Raw genomic sequence first — 20,655 nt, 5'->3', positions numbered from 1 at the left:
TATGACCAAGAACGCTTTCTCCCACCAAGTTACACCAGTTTAGCTTGTTTCTAACAATAGGATAAATGTGATCAAAAAGTTATTTAAGTTGCTTAAAGAAGCAATATGTTTTAGAATTCTGGAACAAACGTTTTGTGTGAGTGCTACAAAAAACAGTAGTTTTTAAAGGGAGTTTTGGTGGTATTTGTGAATTTTTTAATTTTTTTTTTTTTGGTCTTTACATTATGTTTCTAGACGAGATCTATTTCTTTCAATGAACCCTGTTCTATAAAGCAACAAGGTTTATTTCAAAAATGCTAGTCAGAATATCCTTGAGCTTTAAAAATAGGAACAGTTCTTTATTTCTTAGCTACTAAGTCATTAGTAGTAAGTGTCCTTGTCTCTCTCCAACTTCTTCCCCTTATCCCTGGATGCCCCTTTATCCAGGGAATATGGAATATGGAATAACCATGGCATAAAAAGCTTACAGAGAGAACTGTGCTCTTTTTTTCCCAAAAGGAGGAATATCAAAAAAGGTGGGGAGAGGAATGACAAGGGTCTTTGATAAGTTGGGTATTGAGGAGGTGCTTGCGAGACATCACGAATGAATGGAAGTGCCTCATTCCAAAGTTGTTTTGTTGTGTCTCTTCAAGTCGACATATACAGATCCAGAGGTTCTGATCAGACTCAGGGTCTTGACCTCTTGTCTCTACCACGTCCTAGTTATATGATACTGGGCCTATTACTTAACGTTATCAGTTTCCTAATATGGAACAATCCATTCAGTGCTATCTATTTTGCTGGTGTTGCTCTAAATTCTGCTCTAAATTAACTAATAATATGTGAAAGCTTCTAGCACAGTATCTAGCCACATATTAATATATGTTACTATCTTTCTTACTCTTTTTTATATCACAAGAATTTACTCATGGCCTTTTAAAAATACTTACTAAGCAATACAGGAGAAGAAAGTAATACTAAAATATCAAATAAAACCTAACTGCACTGACTAAAAAATAATCACACTATTTTAAAGAAAGAAATTTAGTTCCATCATACACTAATGTTCTCAAAGCCTGGCTCGGAGTGTATGATTTAATTGGTAATCCAGCATAAAGTGGCCTTTTCTGACCTTCTGAGCCACAAGGAAATCCAATTCTTTTCTATCCTTTAATAATAATGCTGATAGGGTATTACAAATTGATTTTCATAGGGCATTCATGAGAAAAAAACGTGCATTTAGATACAAAGAGAGTATTTACAGGTTGTTCAAATGGATCCTGCATGGATTCCACAATGTATTTTGCCTTAAGTTAGCTGACTTTTAACGGAGCACTCAATTAAATTGAAGAGATTTTTCTTTTTTTTTTTTTTTGCCATGCAAAGCCATATTTAAATAGCCAATTGCAATCACACTACTTCACCAAGCTAGAAAATGTCATTATTTCCCACACTTTAGGAAAATATATGCCTCAAGATTCTTTTCTCTTCATAGTACTCCTTGCACCCTCCCTTTTCCCTATACCCCACATTAAGATTTAATTCTTAATTTTACTTTTTTTTGGAGAAATGTCCAGATTTTTAATTTTTTGCCACATATGTTTTGGTTTCTGGATATTTCATATGAATGGAAACCCCCTGTGCCTCTGTAGGAAATGTATTTTTGAATTGCTAATTGTTTAGGATTAACCCCATAGATCTTTAGCAGCTGTCTTGATGGCATTTCTAGCCCACAGATTCAGTTTGTTTATTTCTGAGACTTCAGTCATAAACCATACTCACAGGAATAAAGGTCAGCTTGCCTCCTGGGTCGAATGATGGCAGTCTCTCTGCATTCTGTGGCAGAGCACACAGAATCCAACAAGGGGCAGGCCCCTGTTCTTGCTCTCTCCTCGTGTTAGTCAGCCTGGGCTACTGTAACAAAACAGCACAGACTGGGTGGCTTAAACCAGCGGTCCTCAACTTTTTTGGTGCCAGGGAAAGGTTTCGTGGAAGTCACTTTTTTCACAGAACGGGGGTTTAGGGGATGATTCAAGCACATTACATTCATTGTGCACATTATTTCTCTTATTACATTGTAATATAAAATGAAATTATACAACTCACCATAATATAGAATCATGGAAACCCTGAGCTTGTTTTCCTGCAACTAAATGGTCCCATCTGGGGGTGATGGGAGACAGTGACAGATCATCAGTCATTAGATTCTCTTAAGAAGCATGAAACCTGGATCCCTCACATGCGCAGTTCATAAGCGGGTTCGAGCTCCTATGAGAATCCAATGCCGCTGGTGATCTGACAGGAGGTAGAGCTCAGGCGGTAAGTGAGTAATAGAAAATGGCTGTAAACACAGATGAAGCTTCGCTTGCCTGCCCACCACCCACCTCCTGCTGTGTGGCCAGATTCCTAACAAGCCACAGATCAATTTTGGTTGCAGACCCCTGGCTTAAACAAGGGAAATTTATCTTCTTACAGTTCTGGAGGCTGGAAGGCTGGAAGTCCAAGACCACAATGCTTGTAGAGCTGGGTCCTGGCCCTCCTCGGCTTGCAGATACCACCTTCTGGCTGTGTCTTCACATAGCCTTCCCTCTGTGCCCACACCCTGAGAGAGAGAAAAAGAGAGAGAGTGTGTGCTAGAGAGATCTGAGCTCTGATATGTCTTCCTCTGTTTATATGGACACCAGTCCTGTGCGGCCCCACACTTATGACCTCATTTAAGCTTACTTGCCTCACTGAAAACCCTTTTTCCAAATATAGTCACATTGGTCTTTAGGGCTTTAGCATATGACTTTAGGGGAACACAGTGCAGTCCACCACACACCTTCAGGACTATTCCAGTGTCTCCTATTTAACCCTTAAGATCTCTTCTTCCCTTCTCTCCACAAGCTCTGTGCGTGTGGACACTGATCTCTATGGGTTTTAATGAGGTTTGGCCAGTGGGGTATGCTGGCCAGAAATTGGAATGTAAGACGGGGAGACTGGGGGCTCAGGTATACATTCACCTGCCCCTAATCTGCAGGGCCAACACAGGCTAGTGTGTCCCCTGACCAACTCTGATTAACCCCTCTGTCACCAGCTCCAGTGACTCCCCTCTCTCTGTGCCCCTTCAGGCCTAGAAGTGGTTATTGACCCCACACGGTCCTTTGAGGTTTTCCTTCACCATGCTCAGTTATAAAACAGTTCCCTCAGATTATTTGTTCAAAACAAGGACATCACGTCTGTCTGGAAGGGACATTTTCAGGGCAGCAGCAACCTACTGTCCTCTCAACTCAGGACTCTCTCAACCCAGTAGATCCCCAAAGCACCCCTCAGCAATGCCATTGCCCCTCCTTATTGGTGTCTTCCGTGAGTGCTGCCAGAACAGAATGACCTGTGTTCACACTTCTGAGGGAGTCCCCCCTCAGGGTGGGATTTCAGGGAACTTGGGGGTTGGAAACTACATCCTACCTCTTGGGGGCAAGGCATACATCTATTCTTTATCAGTTCTAATACTACTGCCAAGTCTAGAAAGGACTTGAGTGCTGGTCTGCTCTTAGATTCTAAGGCCAAGCTGCAATGAAGTCATGGGAGATTTGGCCAGAAAGGGTACAATAACCAGTAGCCCTCTTTTTGCCCAAAAGAAGACTGTTGTAAGGATTAATAGCTCAGGCTGTGGCTCCAGTCAGTTTTCAAGGTCTGGCATTTTCTTTTTTTTTTTTTTTTTTGGTTTAGAGACAGTCTTTCTCTGAGCCCTGTTGCCTAGGCTGGAGTGCAGTGGTGTGACCATAACTAACTGCAGCCTCGACCTCTTGGGCTCAAGTGATCCTCTCACCCCAGCCTCCCTAGAAGCCAGGAATATAGGCGCATGCCACCGTGCCTGGCTAATTTTTTATTTTTTTCTTAGAGACAAGGTCTCGCTATGTTTCCCAGGCTTGTCTCTAAGTGCTGGGATTACAGGCATGAGCCACTGCACCCAGCCCGTTAGTGAGCAGTTCTGAGAACCAGTTTGCTCATCTGTAAAATGATGATAATATAAACTTGGATCGTGCAGAGTAATGTTTGTACAGCGCTTGGCGCATAGAAGGTTTTTTAGAAATGTTAGCCTCTGTTGTTTTTAGTACACAGTGGACCTTCTATGGGTAAAAACCCTTTTGGCCATAACATGAAAAAATTATCTCTTAAGAATTGACTCTGTGTTTTCCCTCTTAGTAGAGCAATTAAAGTTCTTGTTTCTTTTTATTAAAGTAAGACATGGCCATAGAAGATTGACATAAAAAAAAAATAAAAAGCTTTTCTGATCTTACAATACAGGATAACTTCAATTACATTTTCACGTTATGGTATGCCTCTAAATTTATGCATATAGACTGCTGTACACACACACTTTTTTGTCTTTCCCTTTTTTTTTTTTTTTTTTTAAAGATACAGGGTCTTGCTCTGTCACTCAGCCTGGAGTGCAGCAGAGCAATCGTAGCTCACTGCAGCCTCGAACTCCTGGCTCCAAGCAATCCTTCCACCTCAGCCCCTGAAATAGCTGAGACTAGACGCATACACCACCACTTGGATATTTCTTTTTAATTTTTTGTAAATATGTGGTCTTACCCTGTTGCCCAGGCTGGTCTCTAACTCCTGGCCTCAGATGATCCTCCTGCCTTGACCTCCCAAAGCACTAGGATTATAGGCGTTGGCCACTGCACCCAGTCTACACACATTTTTTCCTAAACTGAGACTATGCTATATCATTTTGTATCCTACGTTTATAACTGCATTATCACAAAAATGCTTCCTAAATATTTTCTTATTAAATATTCTTTAAAATCAAGTTACTTTTTAAAGATAGTTTAATTGAATTTTATTCATGGGCACACTGTCATAATTTTACAAATATACACACACACACACACACACACACACACACATGCTTGTACCATATATGCCTTTTAGTTGCGTTGTGAGTCTTTGTCTATCATCTGTTATGGCGCTGTTTAAATCAGGTGGGTTTTTGCACAATCCCATATATTCTATTGACCTGTCAGGTGAGGCCCAGTGGGACCCTGATTTTTGCCTGTAACACAGCCCCTCTGTGTCTGATAGAGAGGGAACATATTGATGATGACTTGGAACATTCTTTCTTTCCCTCTGGTATGTTGTTCTGTCTCTGAGGTCTAGACATAGTTTCTCAGTCTGACCACCCTCACCATAGTGATGCATAATCCCTCCCAGAGATTATCATAGCATTGAACAAGATTCTTAGTTTGTGATGGCTTGGTGATTACTGCACCTTTCTCTCTATTTCATGAATATTTTGATGAAATGTTAAGGGATGGTAAACCAGGCCCAGCTGTCGAGCAGCAATAACGACTGAAAGTTTATCCCCCTCTCTCTTCATGAATATTTCCAATTCCTGGGTAATCATAAAGCATTTTTTCCAAGTTCAAGTACAAAAAGAAATGTATGATCAGGTCTGTCAAATCATGTCATAAATATTCCATTCCTTGAAGAGTCAAGGTCAGGAAGAGTTTATCACAGATATTCTAGACTTTGTTGTCTCTTTTTTTTTGGCTCTTTTTCCAGAAATTCTAAGAAAGCATCCCCCAAATTTTCCTTCCACCTGGGTACCAGAAAACTAGGGCCTAGAAGGAAGAAAGTCTCTGCCATCACTAGCTTTTTGACTTGGGTTCTCACTTCCTAATAGAAAATGACGGATTTGGCCTCAACGTCCTCCAGTTTGCCTTCTAGCTTTAAAATGGCACAATTTCTTAGAGATTCAGCTGTAGCTATTCCCAGAAATACTCTCCATTTTGGCTTAATTCTGTTTTTCCCCGAAGACATCAGCTTGTAGTCACTTCACTGTGTATGTCTATATTCTACTTTTCTTCTATTCCTTAATTATTGAGAACTTTAAGAAAGTCTTTTTTTTTTTTAGACAGAGTCTCACTCTGTCGTCCAGGCTAGAGTGCAGTGGTATGACCTTGGCTCACTGCAACCTGCACCCTCCACCTCTCAGATTCAAGCAGTTCTCCTGCCTCAGCCTCCTGAGTAGCTAAGATTACAGGCATGCACCACCACACCTGGCTAATTTTTGTATTTTTAGTAGAGACGGAGTTTTCCATGTTGGACAGGCTGGTCTTGAATTCCTGTCAGGTGATCTCATCTCTGCCTCCCAAAATGCTAGGATTACAGGCATGAGCCACCATGCCTAACCAAGAAATTCTTTTAGTTATTTTTAGCTACCAAGCTTTGGTATGAAGAATGTGACACTGTCTTGTAGCATTCTAAGAAAATATTAATAGATCTATGGTCAAATATGTTTGGAAAAATTACATTAGACTGTATCCTGCTTTTAGAATTTTACAGTAAGCATTCATTTATTAAAGGTGCTTAGAAGTTTTGTAATAAAGAGGCTCACTTAATTTTGTTTAACTCAGGGATTCCCAAACATATGTGATCTTGAAATCCTTTTATTTATGGTAGCATCCATTAACATCCCTCAGTAATTAGTGCCCACACCACTCATGGGAAGGTCAGTTCTATAGAAAGAAGTACTGTTAGTACTTGCTTCTGACACTCACCAACCGTGTGATTGAGCATGGAGGCATAACCTCTGCATAGCTCATGTTCCTCAGATGCAAACGAGGGTGCATGATAGCACCCAATTCATGGCAGATGTGAAGATTTTAAACAATAGTGCGTAACTATGGTAATTACAACTAATAATATCCCAACTCTCATATCTCACTGGGTTCAAATTTTGGCCCTGCCACTTACTGATTATGACCTTAGAAACATTACTTAAATTCCTTTTTAAAGAAATTTTTAATTTAATTACTTAACTTCTGTACCTCAGTTTCTCCACAGCATAATGGAGACAGGAATTGTGCCAGCCTCACAGGATCGTTGAAAGAATTCAATCCAGTTCATGTAAAACTCTTTGACTTGTGCTTGGTCCATAAATATTAGCCATTATTATCGTCATTATGTGTGCTCCTGTAACTTTTCTGACCGTTCTAGTCTATAAGACCAACTCTTCTTACTCCACTCCCAAAAGCTGCTTAAGCCCAGCATATTAAGACAGCAACACACGCCACCTGCACATACGCAGTTCGGCTCAGTGGATTCTGACCTCTTCATTTAGAGTCGTTTCACACCATCATTTAGCTTTCTCTGTTTGTGAACAGGGGCGGAGAGGCCTCGGCTCTGTGTTCGTTTGGGCATCTGGAAATGGCGGAAGGAGCAAAGACCACTGCTCCTGTGATGGCTACACCAACAGCATCTACACCATCTCCATCAGCAGCACTGCAGAAAGCGGGAAGAAACCTTGGTACCTGGAAGAGTGCTCATCCACGCTGGCCACAACCTACAGCAGCGGGGAGTCCTACGATAAGAAAATCGTACGTGCCATGTGCATGCCCATCACCATCTGTTTATTTAATGTTCACTTTGAAATACAAAGGGAGAACCATAAATACATATACACAAGTAATATATGGAAATAGAAAATTAGATTCGTTGATAACATCAGAAGTCGTAAACATTGCTAATTGAAAATGCTTGTGCAGTCATCACATTGCAACATTGAATGCGGCCTTAGACGTGATTAAGCTTCAGTTTCATTGAGGATAAATGATTGGTTCACATTCACATTGTGAGTTAGTGGCAGAGAAGAGACTGGAATCTATGCCTGACTCAGCCCTGGGCTCCTATCACTGTGTTTCCACACTGACTTTTAACTTTAACTTTAGTGCTTTGGTTTCTAAGTACAGCCAATTCAGTGTGAAAAACAAAAGTGTGTAAGGAAACTCAGAATTCCATTGAAACTATACTTACTTAACATGAACTAAACCTCTATAAAAGGTGCAGTTTTTTGTTTGTTTGTTCTTGTTTTTATGATGTTGATGACGAAGTCTGTTGCCCAGGCTGGAGAGCAGTGGCGTGACCTCGGCTTACTGCAACTGCTACCTCACGGATCCAAGCCATTCTCCTGCCTCAGCCTCCCAGGTAGCTGGGACTACAGGAGCCCACCACCATGCCCAGCTAATTTTTGTATTTTAGTGGAGACAGGGTTTCATGATGTTGGCCAGGCTGGTCTCAAACTCCTGAACTCAAGTGATCCACCTGCCTCGGCCTCCCAAAGTGCTGGGATTACAGGTGTAAGCCACCACAGCTGGCCAAAAAGTGCATTTCTTATAGACAGCACAAAGTTTTCTGGGTGGAGAAGCACAGAAGCTGCATGGGATCCCCCGTTTACCAACATATCCTGTACTCTAGGCAAACAGCCAGTGTGATTAAGAGTTCAGGTGGCAGGCCCAGCCTGCATGAGTTTCTTTCACTCTTGAGCTATTTGCTAGTTGAGTAATTTTGGACAAATTAATCTGTCTGTCTCAGCATACTTATTTATACAAAGAGGACATTTAGTAGCACAGAGTTCATGGAGTTATTACAAAATAATGAGGAAGGCAGTAAAAAGTGCTTAGCATAGTATCCGGCCCTTCAGTGCTTACAAAAGCTCTAACTTTTCGGGGGTGCCCAGCACTGTGCTGCTGATTATAAATTTCACACACCTTTGCACTTTGCCCTTTTTCCTGATCATGATTTTGTAAACTGTCTCTGGATTTGTCTTTTTAAGGTAGAGCTAAGATGCTGTACCTGACACTTTTTAGCGCTTAGCCAAGACCCTGCTTCTGACTCTAACAGATCTACGCAGGTTGGGGTCACTCTACTGGTGCTCCCTCTGCCTTTCCCGCAGTCCATAGGGGATAGGACTGTACCTCCTTTGTGCAAGTCTTAATCCACATCCATTCTATTCCTCTTGATTCCTGGTTACTATATGATTTTTCTGTTTCATTTATCAGTTACTTTTTACTACCTTCTTTAGTTACATTTTGTAGATGGATTTAGGTAAAAATTGCCTCCCCATATACATATCCCCCTCTTTCCCTAATTGCTCCACAATGTCTGGGTTTAAATATATACACCCAATTCTACCTGTCAGTACCTCCAACATTCATCAATAAGCATAACTCCGAAGCAGCAAGTAAAATATAAAAGGCGAAAATGCAGAGTTGAGCTTTGCATTTGAAGTTTCTGGCTTCCTTAACTGGAACGGGGATGCCCCAGTGAAATTTTGCCTCCATTAGAGAAATGTTATAATCTAGAAATATCCCTCTGCTTTTAAATAAGAAGACCTTGTGTCTTCTAACTCATGGTCAACGTCCATTAGCACGGAGTGACATCCGTCAGCCCTGCATCATGACATTCCTGATGACAACTCTGGAATAAGAGTTCTCGTTTTTTACCTCTGGAGTTTGAAATCATCTTAAGGCAAACTCACTATTGCTTCAAAGTAATTATGCCCATTTACTCAGTCCTATTATTCTCCGTGGGGTGATTGCTGTGGGGAGAGTATTGTTAAGTTTTATCAATGCCTTCTGTAAGAGAAGCATATAGTCTCATGGCAAAAATATCAAAGATGTAGGAAAGGTTGTCGCGGTCCAGATGGGAGAACGCAGTGTGTACAGAGGGACTGCAGAATCACTATTGTGAGGTTTACTCTCTAAACCTAACCTCCTGGGTCCTTCGCCATTATTTGCTGTGGTTGTATGGTTGCTGCTGTGACTCCCATGGCAGGGGTGTCATTTCGGATTCTCCCACGGATAGACAAATTGATCCATTCTGTGGGCAGGGAGAGAGCTTCCCAGGGAAAGTGGACGCCATGATGAAATGTTAATATCCTTTCGTGAGGTCATATACTTTTCCCCAGTTTTTGCTTATGGTTTCAAAGCCTTCTGTGACTTACTCTATGTATTTAACTTAATTCGTTTCTTCCTTTTTGTTTAATGCCTTTCTTCCGTTTTTGTGAGATTATATTAGTCAGTTTTCTCTAGCTAGTTCTTAGATTCCCTTACTTCGCCTGAATTCCCAAATTACCCCTAGTTGGAGAGGAAATTTGGAAGCTGTTTGTATTAGTCTCTAGCTTCAGAGAAACCACTCAGTGGATAAGCAACCCTCACGGAGTCTCGATTGCCTCGTCTGTAAAATGGAGATGATACCAGCGCTGACCTCAGAGATTTCCATGAAGATAATAAAATACTGACCAGGTACCTGGTTCCTGGTCCACAGGAGCAGCTCAGTGCATGCTCAGCCGCGTTTTCACCTACGCTCCTGTAACTTTCTGCATCCTGGGAGGTTAGGGCGTTTTTCCTAAGAGAGTTGCTTGTTGCACCTCAATCTTTCCAATCTATAAAACACTGTGATCTGTTCCACCCATCCCATAAAGAGAGACGCTCTGATCAGGAACACGTTAACAGTTTGAACATGAGTGGCATTGGCAGCAACGTCAGCCTTTTATGGTCCAGCTGACCCCTTTTCCTTCTAGATATCAGAATGACAAATCATCCTGTGTTGCGCCTGGGACCTTTCCTTCACCAGGCTTTGAACCCAGACGCCTTTGGTCCCTCGGTGATGCCCGCATCCTGTTAGTGGCATATGTGATTGAGTGCTACAGGAATGGCAGTGCCTGTCTTTGTACTAGGCCCCCTTCCCTGAGACATTCATTTCCTTTTGTCATCTGCAGCCTCCCCAGAAGAGCACAGTTGTCATTCTTCATTCATAGAGCACCTTTGTGATTTGTACCAAGACAGTTGCTGAGGATCTGAGGAGAGAGGGGAAAAAATCTCCTCTCTGCTTCTGGGAAAGCATTTTTGTTAAATAAATCGTACTTGTTCTGGACAAAATGACTTTTCATGATACGCAAACAGGAAAGCCTTGCCCTGGGTTTCAAAACATAAGGAAGTCCCTGTCCCTTGGTTTCCTGCCATTACTTCTAGCACAATTGTGGACCTTGGTATTGCATTCATGCTTTAGTAGATTTGGATCAGCAATGGCCTTATATCTTATTACAGCAAAGGAAGCATTCAAAGTATAAAGATTACAATGAAAGAAGCTCTTTCATAAGCTAAATAGAAGTCATTTAAAATGACTAGTTATTTTAAAGTCATATAATGAAAGAATGTTTTTAGGAACATATTTGTTCACATTGTATTACATGTCTCACATGTGATACATTTATATATTAATGTGTTGAAAATCTCACATTTTTTGCCCCTCTCATTTGTGCCTGACACTGCGCTATGCACGTCGAATGCAACATCTCATTGTATTCTTGGGAAACCCTATGCAGAAAGATCATGGTGCCCCCACTTTACAGATAAGAAAACTAAAGCTTGAAAAGTTAAACAAGCAAACAAAAACCACAGCTAATAAATGGTAGAGCTTGGATTCCAATCAAAGTCAGGATGGACCCCCAAACTCATCTTGTAATCAGTATGCTATCCCACCCTGATACGTCTTAGGGATATCCAGTATGGGACTATGTGAAAGAATAGTGCTTTTCTTACCTATTTTGAGTTCTTTTCAGAGTCATGAAGAAGCATTTAGAATATATACATTTCCATGGTTTTTCACTAGTCTCCTCATTTTGAATTTCATTCCTTTACCCTTTTTCATACCCCCTCAGACAATTGAACCTCTTGCAAAAAACTCAAGCTGAGTTGCTAGTTCCTATGGCAGCAGAGTTAGCACTGAGCTCCCAAGGTTATGGCTTTTGTATGATGTTCAAACCAGGGCTCTCTGATGTGCAAAGTGCCCTCTGTTAGAACACTCCTCTACCAAATATCACTTCATTTTTGTCTCCTCTCAAATTTCACCTTAAAGAGGATTTTCTTCATCGCCTTTTCTAAAATAGGGGCACACCCCTCCACCACTCTCTACTCTACCCGGTTCAATTTTTTTTTTTTCTAGTGCACTTATAGGTACTTCACATGGTGGTGCATATTTTCTTACTTACTGTCGGTTTTTCATGCTACAATGGAAACTACTTGAGGATGAAGACCGTGTTTTGTTCCTTTCCAGAGTCTGAGCTCAATAAATATTCGTGCATAAATGACTAGCAAACATTTGGAAGGATGGAGGCTTCACAAGTTGTTTATATAGCTGCAAGAAGACAGGGAGCTGCTCTGTTTCTTTCAGAGAAACTTCTTCTATTGGTAGGTTGGTGAAAGTTAAACGTTATTTGACAGGATATTTAGCATAGAAAATTGCCAGCAGGAACCCTGCTACATGATAAAGCTGTTCATGTAACCTGTTTTTAGTGTCAAAAAGCCTAAAAGATCCCATCTATAACCCCTCACCTCCTCCTGACGTTTCTGTCAAGTTCTGTTTTATGAATAAGGCTCCCCCTTCTCTCCAGTCCCTCCCATCGTTAAATTATCTCTTTCTTTTTGGACTTGTTCAGACTTTGACTTTTTTCCCCCCTAGTAATTTATCTTAGTGATTGGGACATAGGGTCTCTCAGATTCCTCCTGGGAGGGGTTCTCTGAGCCAGAGTTGGGAGAATATATGTTCTGCTTAGCCCTCTCCTGATGTCATTTTATTTATTTGTGTTCAAAACAAAGTTGCTGCCTGGGGTATCTCAGAGTTGGCCTGAAAACCAAATTCCATGTGGAGGAATTATCTTATTGCTTTTAATGCTTCTAAGCAACTCTCCATTTTCTTTTGCAGAAATATTCTGCTGTCTCCTCTCCTTCCTCTTCTACCACCCGATTCATTTTTCAAATACATTCACCCTTTGCACTGGGTTGTTCTCTGTCATCTCTCCATTTCTTCTTTTGACTTAAAAAATGCCATTATTTTTCATGAGTAAAAGTCTAGCGAATCCAGATGTGTTTAGTTTATTTGGAAGTTTGATACATATTCTCTTGAGAAAGTTAAAAAGCGAAAAGGAAACGTTGCTTCTGAAAAGGTCTCATTTTAATGGCCCAAAGGAACCTCCTTACGGACTTGCTGACTTGGGCTGGGCTACAAGGCCAGTTCTGCCATTGTTGTTGCCTTTGCTCTCATGAATGACTACACTTTGTAACTCAGCTTTTTTTTCTTTTGCTACTATTTAAGAATTTGATATCTTTACCACTTACGAGTCCTTTTGTAGCTGTTTGCCCTTGGGCAAGTTACTTAACCCCTCTGAGCTTCTATTTCCTTCGGTAATAAAATATCTTCCTTGCAGTGTTTCTGTGGGTTTATATATCTTTTATACAGACACACTTAAGGACCTCTTGCACACTGTCTCACTCATTGCAGGCTGCTCATTGTGGTAGTTTTAGAGGAAGCAGTGGAGTTTTAGAGGTAGTTTTAGAGGTAGCTGGTGGTAGATAAAGCATCCCTAATACAAAATTTCAAAATCTGTAGTATTCCCATGAGCATTTCTTTTGAGTATCATTTTGACATCCCAAAAGTTTGAGATTTTGGAGCATTTCAAGTTTTCAGATTAGAGATGTTGAACTGGTATAATGCAGATATTCCATAATCTGCAAAAATGTGAAATTGAAAACACCTCTGGTCCCAAGTATTTTGGGTAAGGGATACACAACCTATAGTACCTGTGAGAGTATTAGCTGTACTTCAAACCCTGGATTGTATATACATATATGCACACATAATTTTTGTAGGTTGACTACAAACTTCTGTGAGTTTTGTTTGGATGGTGGAAAAAGAATGACTTTGACTGTTTTCTAATGAACGGAAGAGTTGAAGTATAGAATGAAATGAATATAAAGGGGCTTGATTTTAGGGATTCAACTTAGCAAATAAATATTGTGCCTCTTGGTACATGGAACTGAGCTGAACATTACGGAGGTACAAAAGCGATATAACATGGGCTTCTTCTTTAGTGATAGCAACCCTCCATTTGTGAGCAAAATCTATTTGTACTTCACATTTACAGATTCTTTTAGCAACATGAGAGTGGGATTTTGTATGGACTTGTTAGTCATGATTGAATTTTTCACCAGTCTTTGTGACTTCTGTGGACGCAAAAAGCTTTCTTTAGTCTTCAGTTCCTTTTTATTTTACTGTGCTTAATAAATCAGCTTCTTCTGTTTTACTCATTGACACATTTAAGATTTAGTTTCTGCCCTTCTCCCCCATAGCTGTGTCTGAAACAGCTTTCTTGGCACAATTCTAGTTCAAATCAAAATCAACACCAGAAACAAATTCAACCTAACAGACAGTAAAATCATTTCATGTTTCAAAAATATCTGTTCAGTTGCTCTTTTAACAGATATGAGACAATATGGCACCTTCAAAGTAAAATAGATCACTAGATATCAAGGAGAGAGAAACGCTTGAATGTGGGGTTGCTGTAAAAGCTTGTCACTTATGGCCAAAGTCAATCTGAACTGAGATTCCCTGGAGAATTACATCAATAGGCTAAAACCAAATGTCTGATCAGAACAAGTAATGAAATGTGAAATATTAGGAAATAATTGCTTAAGGTGAGAAAAAGTGATGGGTCATCTTAGTGGAGGCTGTCTAAACCTGAGCAATATCCACCGCTTCTCACCAAAGGAAGATGACATCCCTAACATAGTGGAGTCCAAAAAACCATCTGCTACTGATCCTGAGAGATACTGAAAATCTAATTTGCTGATCAGGACAGCTTTGATCTGGCTCAGGGCCTGGTGTCCTTTCCAGTTTCCATCACTCTGATGGGCACAAATGATATTTTCTCGAGCAATCTGAGAAGTTCTTTGGAGAAAAAATTCTGTTTCTGATTTGTGTAGTGAATTTGGGGGAATCTGGAGCATACAAGATGTGCCATCAGGATTGAGACCAAATTCTGAGACATTCTTTAAAATGGAATCTAAAGTGAAAGTGCTTGCATGTAGAATCTTTGCGCTCCCTGCCCCATGTCGTGGGCCAACTGTTGAATGCAACTTGCCTTTAAATTACACTGTCAGATCCTATATACATGTGTTGTGATTAATGGGGATATTCCATGTGGTTCCAGTTTTCATAATGTCATTTTTCTTCAAGATTGCCTGCTCTTTGGTGGTCTTTGCCTTTTATTTCTGAAGATAGACACAAAAACTCCAATACTGTGGCTTCTCTTAATGACGAAAACCCTGCCTTAGATCTTTCCAGCAATGTACACCTAAATATTGCTCCCTCTGATAGTAACGTCCTCATGAAATGACCCAGCTGGAACTTCCATTTCAAGCAGGATGAGAAGGGAGCGGGGGATGTTTTTGTTTCTTTTCTCCCCATTCCTTTTAACTACTCCTTTCCATCACCTTTCTCCTCCACCCCATCCAGCCCTAGCCACCAGTCTCAAGTTTCATTTCAAGTGGTTGAAAAAAATTATAACACAATGGGGATTTGGAATTACACAGACTTGCCTGCATTAATAGCATTTAACACTTCATTTGTGTTTATATATAAATGTACTAAGTGACTTTATATTAATTAAAGTATATGTTGTATGCATAGATACCTGGTCACTGTACAGACGAAGCATATTCCTATTGCAAATGCAAGATCATAAAATTTTGATTGTTCACATTTGAGGTTGGCTGAAGGTGGTTATTTATTAGACTCAAATGCTGCACACACTTGGAGTGTTTATTCTGGATTTGTTTCTGTGCATTGAAAGTGTCTGGTGCAGCTGAAGAATAAGCAAGGAGAGCCAAGTGGGGAAATATCATGAAAAGTCTTGAATCCAGGCACAAATCATTGAAAAAAAAAAATAAAACTTGAACAAAGGAATGTGACCATGGGGTGAGGTAAAATAGGAAGAATGCAGGCAAGGCCGTCTCAACAACAGCAGATCTGGACACCTGGAAACAGGCTACTTCTGGGGTGTTCATGCATTGACTTAGGGCTTTGGAAAATCAGGCTGCAAATTCACCCATAATTTCAAATGAGGCAGCAATTCCTTTTCACAATCCAGCAATTCCTCTTCTGGAATTAACGATTTGAAGGAACTGAAAACAGGGTCTCAGAGAGATTTCTGCTCCCCCATGTGCGTTTTCAGCCTTCTTCACAGTAGCTGAGAGGTAGACGCCACCCATGTGTCCATCAACAGATGAATGGATAAAGAAAATGTGGCATCATGGAATATATTCAGCCTTATAAAGTAAGGAAATCCTGTCATATGGTACAATATTGATAAACCTTCAGGACATTATGCTACATGAGATAATCCTATTATGAAAAGACAAATACTGGATGATTCCACTTACATGAGGTATGTAGAGGAATCAAACACATAGCAGTAGAAACAAGAATGGTGGTTGCCAGGAGATAAGGGGAGGGAGAATAGGGAATTGTTCAATGGGTACAGAGTTTGACTTCTGCGAGATGAAAAAACCTAGTGATATTGTACAAGCTTGTACATATGGTTAACAACATTGTACTGTATACATAAAAATTGTTCAGAGGGTAGATTTATGTTATATGCTTTTTAACAGAGTAAAAGAATACCTTTTAAAGTCAACAATGAAAAACCCGATTTCTTAACATAGAAGTGGGTAGGGCCCTGTTTACCCAAACATCCTGCAAGCATCAGATGTCGAGGTTCAGTAGATGGCTTCAGGGTTTTTGCACACCGTTCACTCATTCAGGAACGCACAGTGAAAGGTTTGACTCCTTCCCCACCACCCTATCTATGGAGTTCTATAGATCTTTGTTCATTCTTTCACTCCTTTTATATCAGTACCCACATCCATCTAGTACAGGTAATCTGATAACATTAGCATTGTCAAAAGGAACGAAGAAAGAAGAGTAAGAACTTACGGTCTCATGTGAAACTAAATCAGCCAGAATGCCTATCTAGATCCATGAGAGGTCATAAAAGAGTCTACTCAGACATCTTCGTGTGACCTAGAATAAACTTCTAAGTGAGACTCTGTCTCTAAGGAGCTATAAAGCACTTTGTTCTTGTGAAGATCAAATTTCTTTTCCAAACCAAATTTAACTGATTTTCACACTCCTCTGGAAAGAAGCACTTTGAAGGAGAGGGCTTTGTTTTCAGCTGCCTGGATCCCCCTTCACCTTTCTGCTGACCTTTATCTGTAATATATGGTAATATACTTGCCTTGATGCCAAAGACAGATACTAATAGTCTTCCAGTAACTTCAATGAGACCACTAACTCCTCTCACAGCCCTCTATACTCCCCCAGAGGTGATAATGTCCCCAAGAGGTCAAAAAATGGATTCTTGTCCAAGAGAGAGGATTTTAAAAATCTTAGAGCTATTACAGTGGTTTCTAGAATCTTATTCCATAGTATTTAAGTAGAATTTAAATTTAATGTATTTTTTTCCATAGTGAGAAAATAATGAAACAAAGGTTGAGAAACATTGCCTTTGCTGGATGATAATATTATTCCGTCACAGCTGAAGTGAACTGGATTTAAGCCAAGAGGATAAAAATGACTTAGTTCTCACATTTTGATTAAAAAATAAAATGGAGAAATAACTAATTTTCTCTAATATACAAGCTTACACTTAGTGCTGTAATTGCATATCAAGTACACTGGCTTCAGCCTTATTTTTAGTATCCATGTTATGTCTTTGAGGAACTCTTGGTTCATCCATGCAACATTTCTATTGATTCTAGAAACAGGTCCACAACCAAAGGTTCTTTCTATGGCAGAGCATACTTTTGGCTTGAACCCCCAAGGTAACAGTTCTGGGCTGCAGGGACTGTGTACTTTTATTCTGTATGTTGCCAATGCCTGCTCAGTGTCTGGATTTGATACAATGTGTTTGATTCTTTTAAAATGTTGGGGCAAGGAAAGAACTTCAGTTTTAACCAGAACTGGCACTAGGGAGAAGCAAGCAAGATGCTTACAGAGCAAAATTTAAAGAGGTATTTGCACAGTCTTTGTGTTTTCATCCATAGGCTCATCCTGGTTTTCACCCTGGTTTTAACAGAAATGGAGTTCAGTTTCCAAACCCTTCCCTTTTCAGAGTTGATCTACGCAGGCAATTCTCTGGAAGTGATATGATTTACAGGCTTGTAGGAACAAGGAATTTAAAACAAGTATTTAACATATACCCCTATTCTATTTTTGTGAGTATATTTCTTTCTACTTGCAGATAACTCACATTGGCCTCAGAGATCTAAACTTTTCACTTTGTTTTCCAGATCACTACAGATCTGAGGCAGCGTTGCACGGACAACCACACTGGGACGTCGGCCTCAGCCCCCATGGCTGCAGGCATCATTGCACTGGCCCTGGAAGCCAAGTAAGCCTTGATCTCTATATGTCTTCAATGGTGACAACCCCTGATCTCAGGGAAAACGTACCCCTTTCCTTGTATATGGCCCCTAGCACGACAACCTAGAATATAATCTTCCCAATCCCACCTTTAAAACTTCAAAGGTTTGGGCTTTAAAAAAAAAAAATTCCCCTATATTAAGAAGATAAGGTTTTTGGTTTTACATGCTTAAAAAATCAAACTGTGTAATTACTTTATTATGGAGTCATAGCACATGCATGCCAGTTGGCTCCCTCTCTTGCCTTGTTGAGGTTTTTATTCTAGTCTGGGAATGTTCCTGAGCGTCCCAGAGAGGTTAGGGCTGCCCATTTCTGGTCCCTTGCTCTGAAGCATGACTAGGCAGCTCAGATTCCACGACAATAGCACAGTCACAGACTGGCTCTGCAGAATAGAATATGCCAGGGATTAGGACAACCCACTTATATCAAATCCTGTTCAATATAGTCAAATTCTATGTCAAAAAGATTACTGTGAAAGACCCCTTTAGGCTATTTGTAAATAGGTCCCCATCTCTTTTTTTTCTAAGAGCAAATAGGTTAATTTGTCTTAACTTTTTGAAAACCTAATAATACAGATCTAAAATCTCTTGTCCTCAATTTTAAAATGCTAAATGCCAGGAAAACTGAATGTTCTTTTGCAAATTTAACACTGGAGTTCATTTTTTGGCAAAGTTTGCCATATACTTATTTGAGGCTATTTACAGTATTATTTATAACATTTATTGTGAAATATTCATGTATTTGATTGTGAGGTGCTGGCTCAGCCCCCCGCTGGAGGTTTTGTGTCATGTATGTTACAGGCACCATCTCTGAAAAGAATCTGAATTCCAAACCCGTCTTGTCCAATTTTAGAATAGGGGTGGAAGGCCTGTTCTCTGAGGCTCTCCCTGCCGGAAGATCATAAGAAAAAGGAACTGAACTAATGATATAAGCGGTATTCTAAAAATAGCCTTGCACCTCTGCCCTAGGGAGGAAGGGAAAGGCCCATTCATCTAGTTGTACCCTGAAGTAGCGCAATAGCCAGTGACAGGGAAGGAATATGAAGATAATGAAGAGGCTTAGCGATTACAATAAGAACTGTGTGGCTGGGCGCAGTGGCTCATGCCTGTGATCCCAGCACTTTGGGAGGCCGAGGCAGGTGGATCACAAGGTCAAGAGATCGAGACTATCCTGGGCAACGTGGTGAAACCCCATCTTTACTAAAAATACAAAAATTAGCTGGGTGTGATGGCGGGCACCTGTAGTCCCAGCTACTGGGGAAGCTGAGGCAGGGGAATCGCTTGAACCCGGGAGGCGGAGCTTGCAGTGAGCCGAGATCGTGCCACGGCACTCCAGCCTGGTGACAGAGCGAGACTCCATCTCAAAAAAGAAAAAAAAAAAAAAAAGAATCATGCTAGTTCATTCTCAGGACACGGGTAATTTCCCAGCATTCGCAGCTGCCCCTCTGTAAGACGGAGAGCCTATGTTAAGGCAGCTGGACCTGAATATAACGTGGATACAGTAAATTGCTAAGTCATGTGTTGGACTGAAACTGGGGGAAGAACATGGGCTGTGGATATGGTGCCCTGTCTCTGGGTGGCCTCTTGCCCAAGCCTTGACATTGAGAGATATCCAAGCCCACATGAACATTTGGATTTCTTTCTTTTTGACGAGGTTAAATATGAAGTCATTTTCAACATATTACATCTTTTAAGGTGTTAAAAGTTTGGGTTTAGCAAGGAACTGGCACTTATCCTATTAAATTCTCACTTTACAACTTTTCACTAACGTGTTCTGGCAGCAGAAGTCTCAATTAAGTGTCTGTGTTTTTAATTTGGTGAACTCTACCCAGGAGTTTTGAAAAATACATAGTTTTTATTCTGAAATTCTAGATTGTTTCTCTGGAATATGTTTCCACAAAATATTAAAAGAAAAAACATTAGGAATTCCTCTGTCCTGCTCTCCCTCAAAGGCTATCTCAAACTAAAACTTGGCAGCCTGATACTGTAACTATTGCTACATAGAATTAGGTGATACTCAGTTCTTTGAGATATTACTATAACACTATTATTTAAAAAAAAAAGTTGTTTTAATCATGATTTAAGCTGAAATGTAAAAATCTTGCTTTGTGCCTCAAATAGCCTGAGATAAGGTCACTTCGGACTGCGTAACACATTGAAAGACTACAGCTGTTTTTTTTTTTCTCTCTCTCTTTTGCATTTTGAGCATTTATAAAGATCTATTTTTGACAAAACTGTGATGAGTAGAAGGAAGTTCCTAAGATACAGGCTACCTGGAAAATCCACTGTGTTTTAAGATGTGAACAGTCCACTCCAATTGTGGGGCCAAAATGGATGGTAAACTATCTGATAAACTGAGAAAGAACAAACCTTTTTTTGTGACTCCATTGGTTTGTTGTACAGACGAATATTTGCCTGTAAAATGAAGCTCAAAATTACGGGAAAGAGGTCTGAGTTACTAAAAGGGTGGGTCAGATACTGATGTTAAATTAGCATCAATAAGCACTGGGCCTCCAGCTTAATGTGAAACATACCTAAAACTAAGAAATTAAAGAGAGGAGCTCCAACTGCATTAAGGCTGCAG

General features: G+C 40.3%; 1 protein-coding gene across 1 annotated transcript in view; it reads left to right on the top strand.

The window, feature by feature from the left end:
- The window catches only part of PCSK5 (proprotein convertase subtilisin/kexin type 5), a 485,048-nt gene that overhangs the window by 201,010 nt on the left and 263,383 nt on the right, over positions 1–20,655 (top strand). The window contains exons 9-10 of the mRNA XM_011984097.1: positions 7,137–7,349; positions 17,940–18,040. Of these exons, the coding sequence (XP_011839487.1) occupies positions 7,137–7,349; positions 17,940–18,040 (314 nt within the window). The remainder of the gene's footprint in view (positions 1–7,136; positions 7,350–17,939; positions 18,041–20,655) is intronic.

The sequence above is a fragment of the Mandrillus leucophaeus genome, unplaced genomic scaffold (genome assembly GCF_000951045.1).
Source record: "Mandrillus leucophaeus isolate KB7577 unplaced genomic scaffold, Mleu.le_1.0 Scaffold260, whole genome shotgun sequence".
NCBI classification, from domain to species: Eukaryota; Metazoa; Chordata; class Mammalia; order Primates; family Cercopithecidae; genus Mandrillus; species Mandrillus leucophaeus.
Note: the sequence above shows the minus strand (reverse complement) of the source record. Positions and strands in the feature narration are given on the sequence as shown.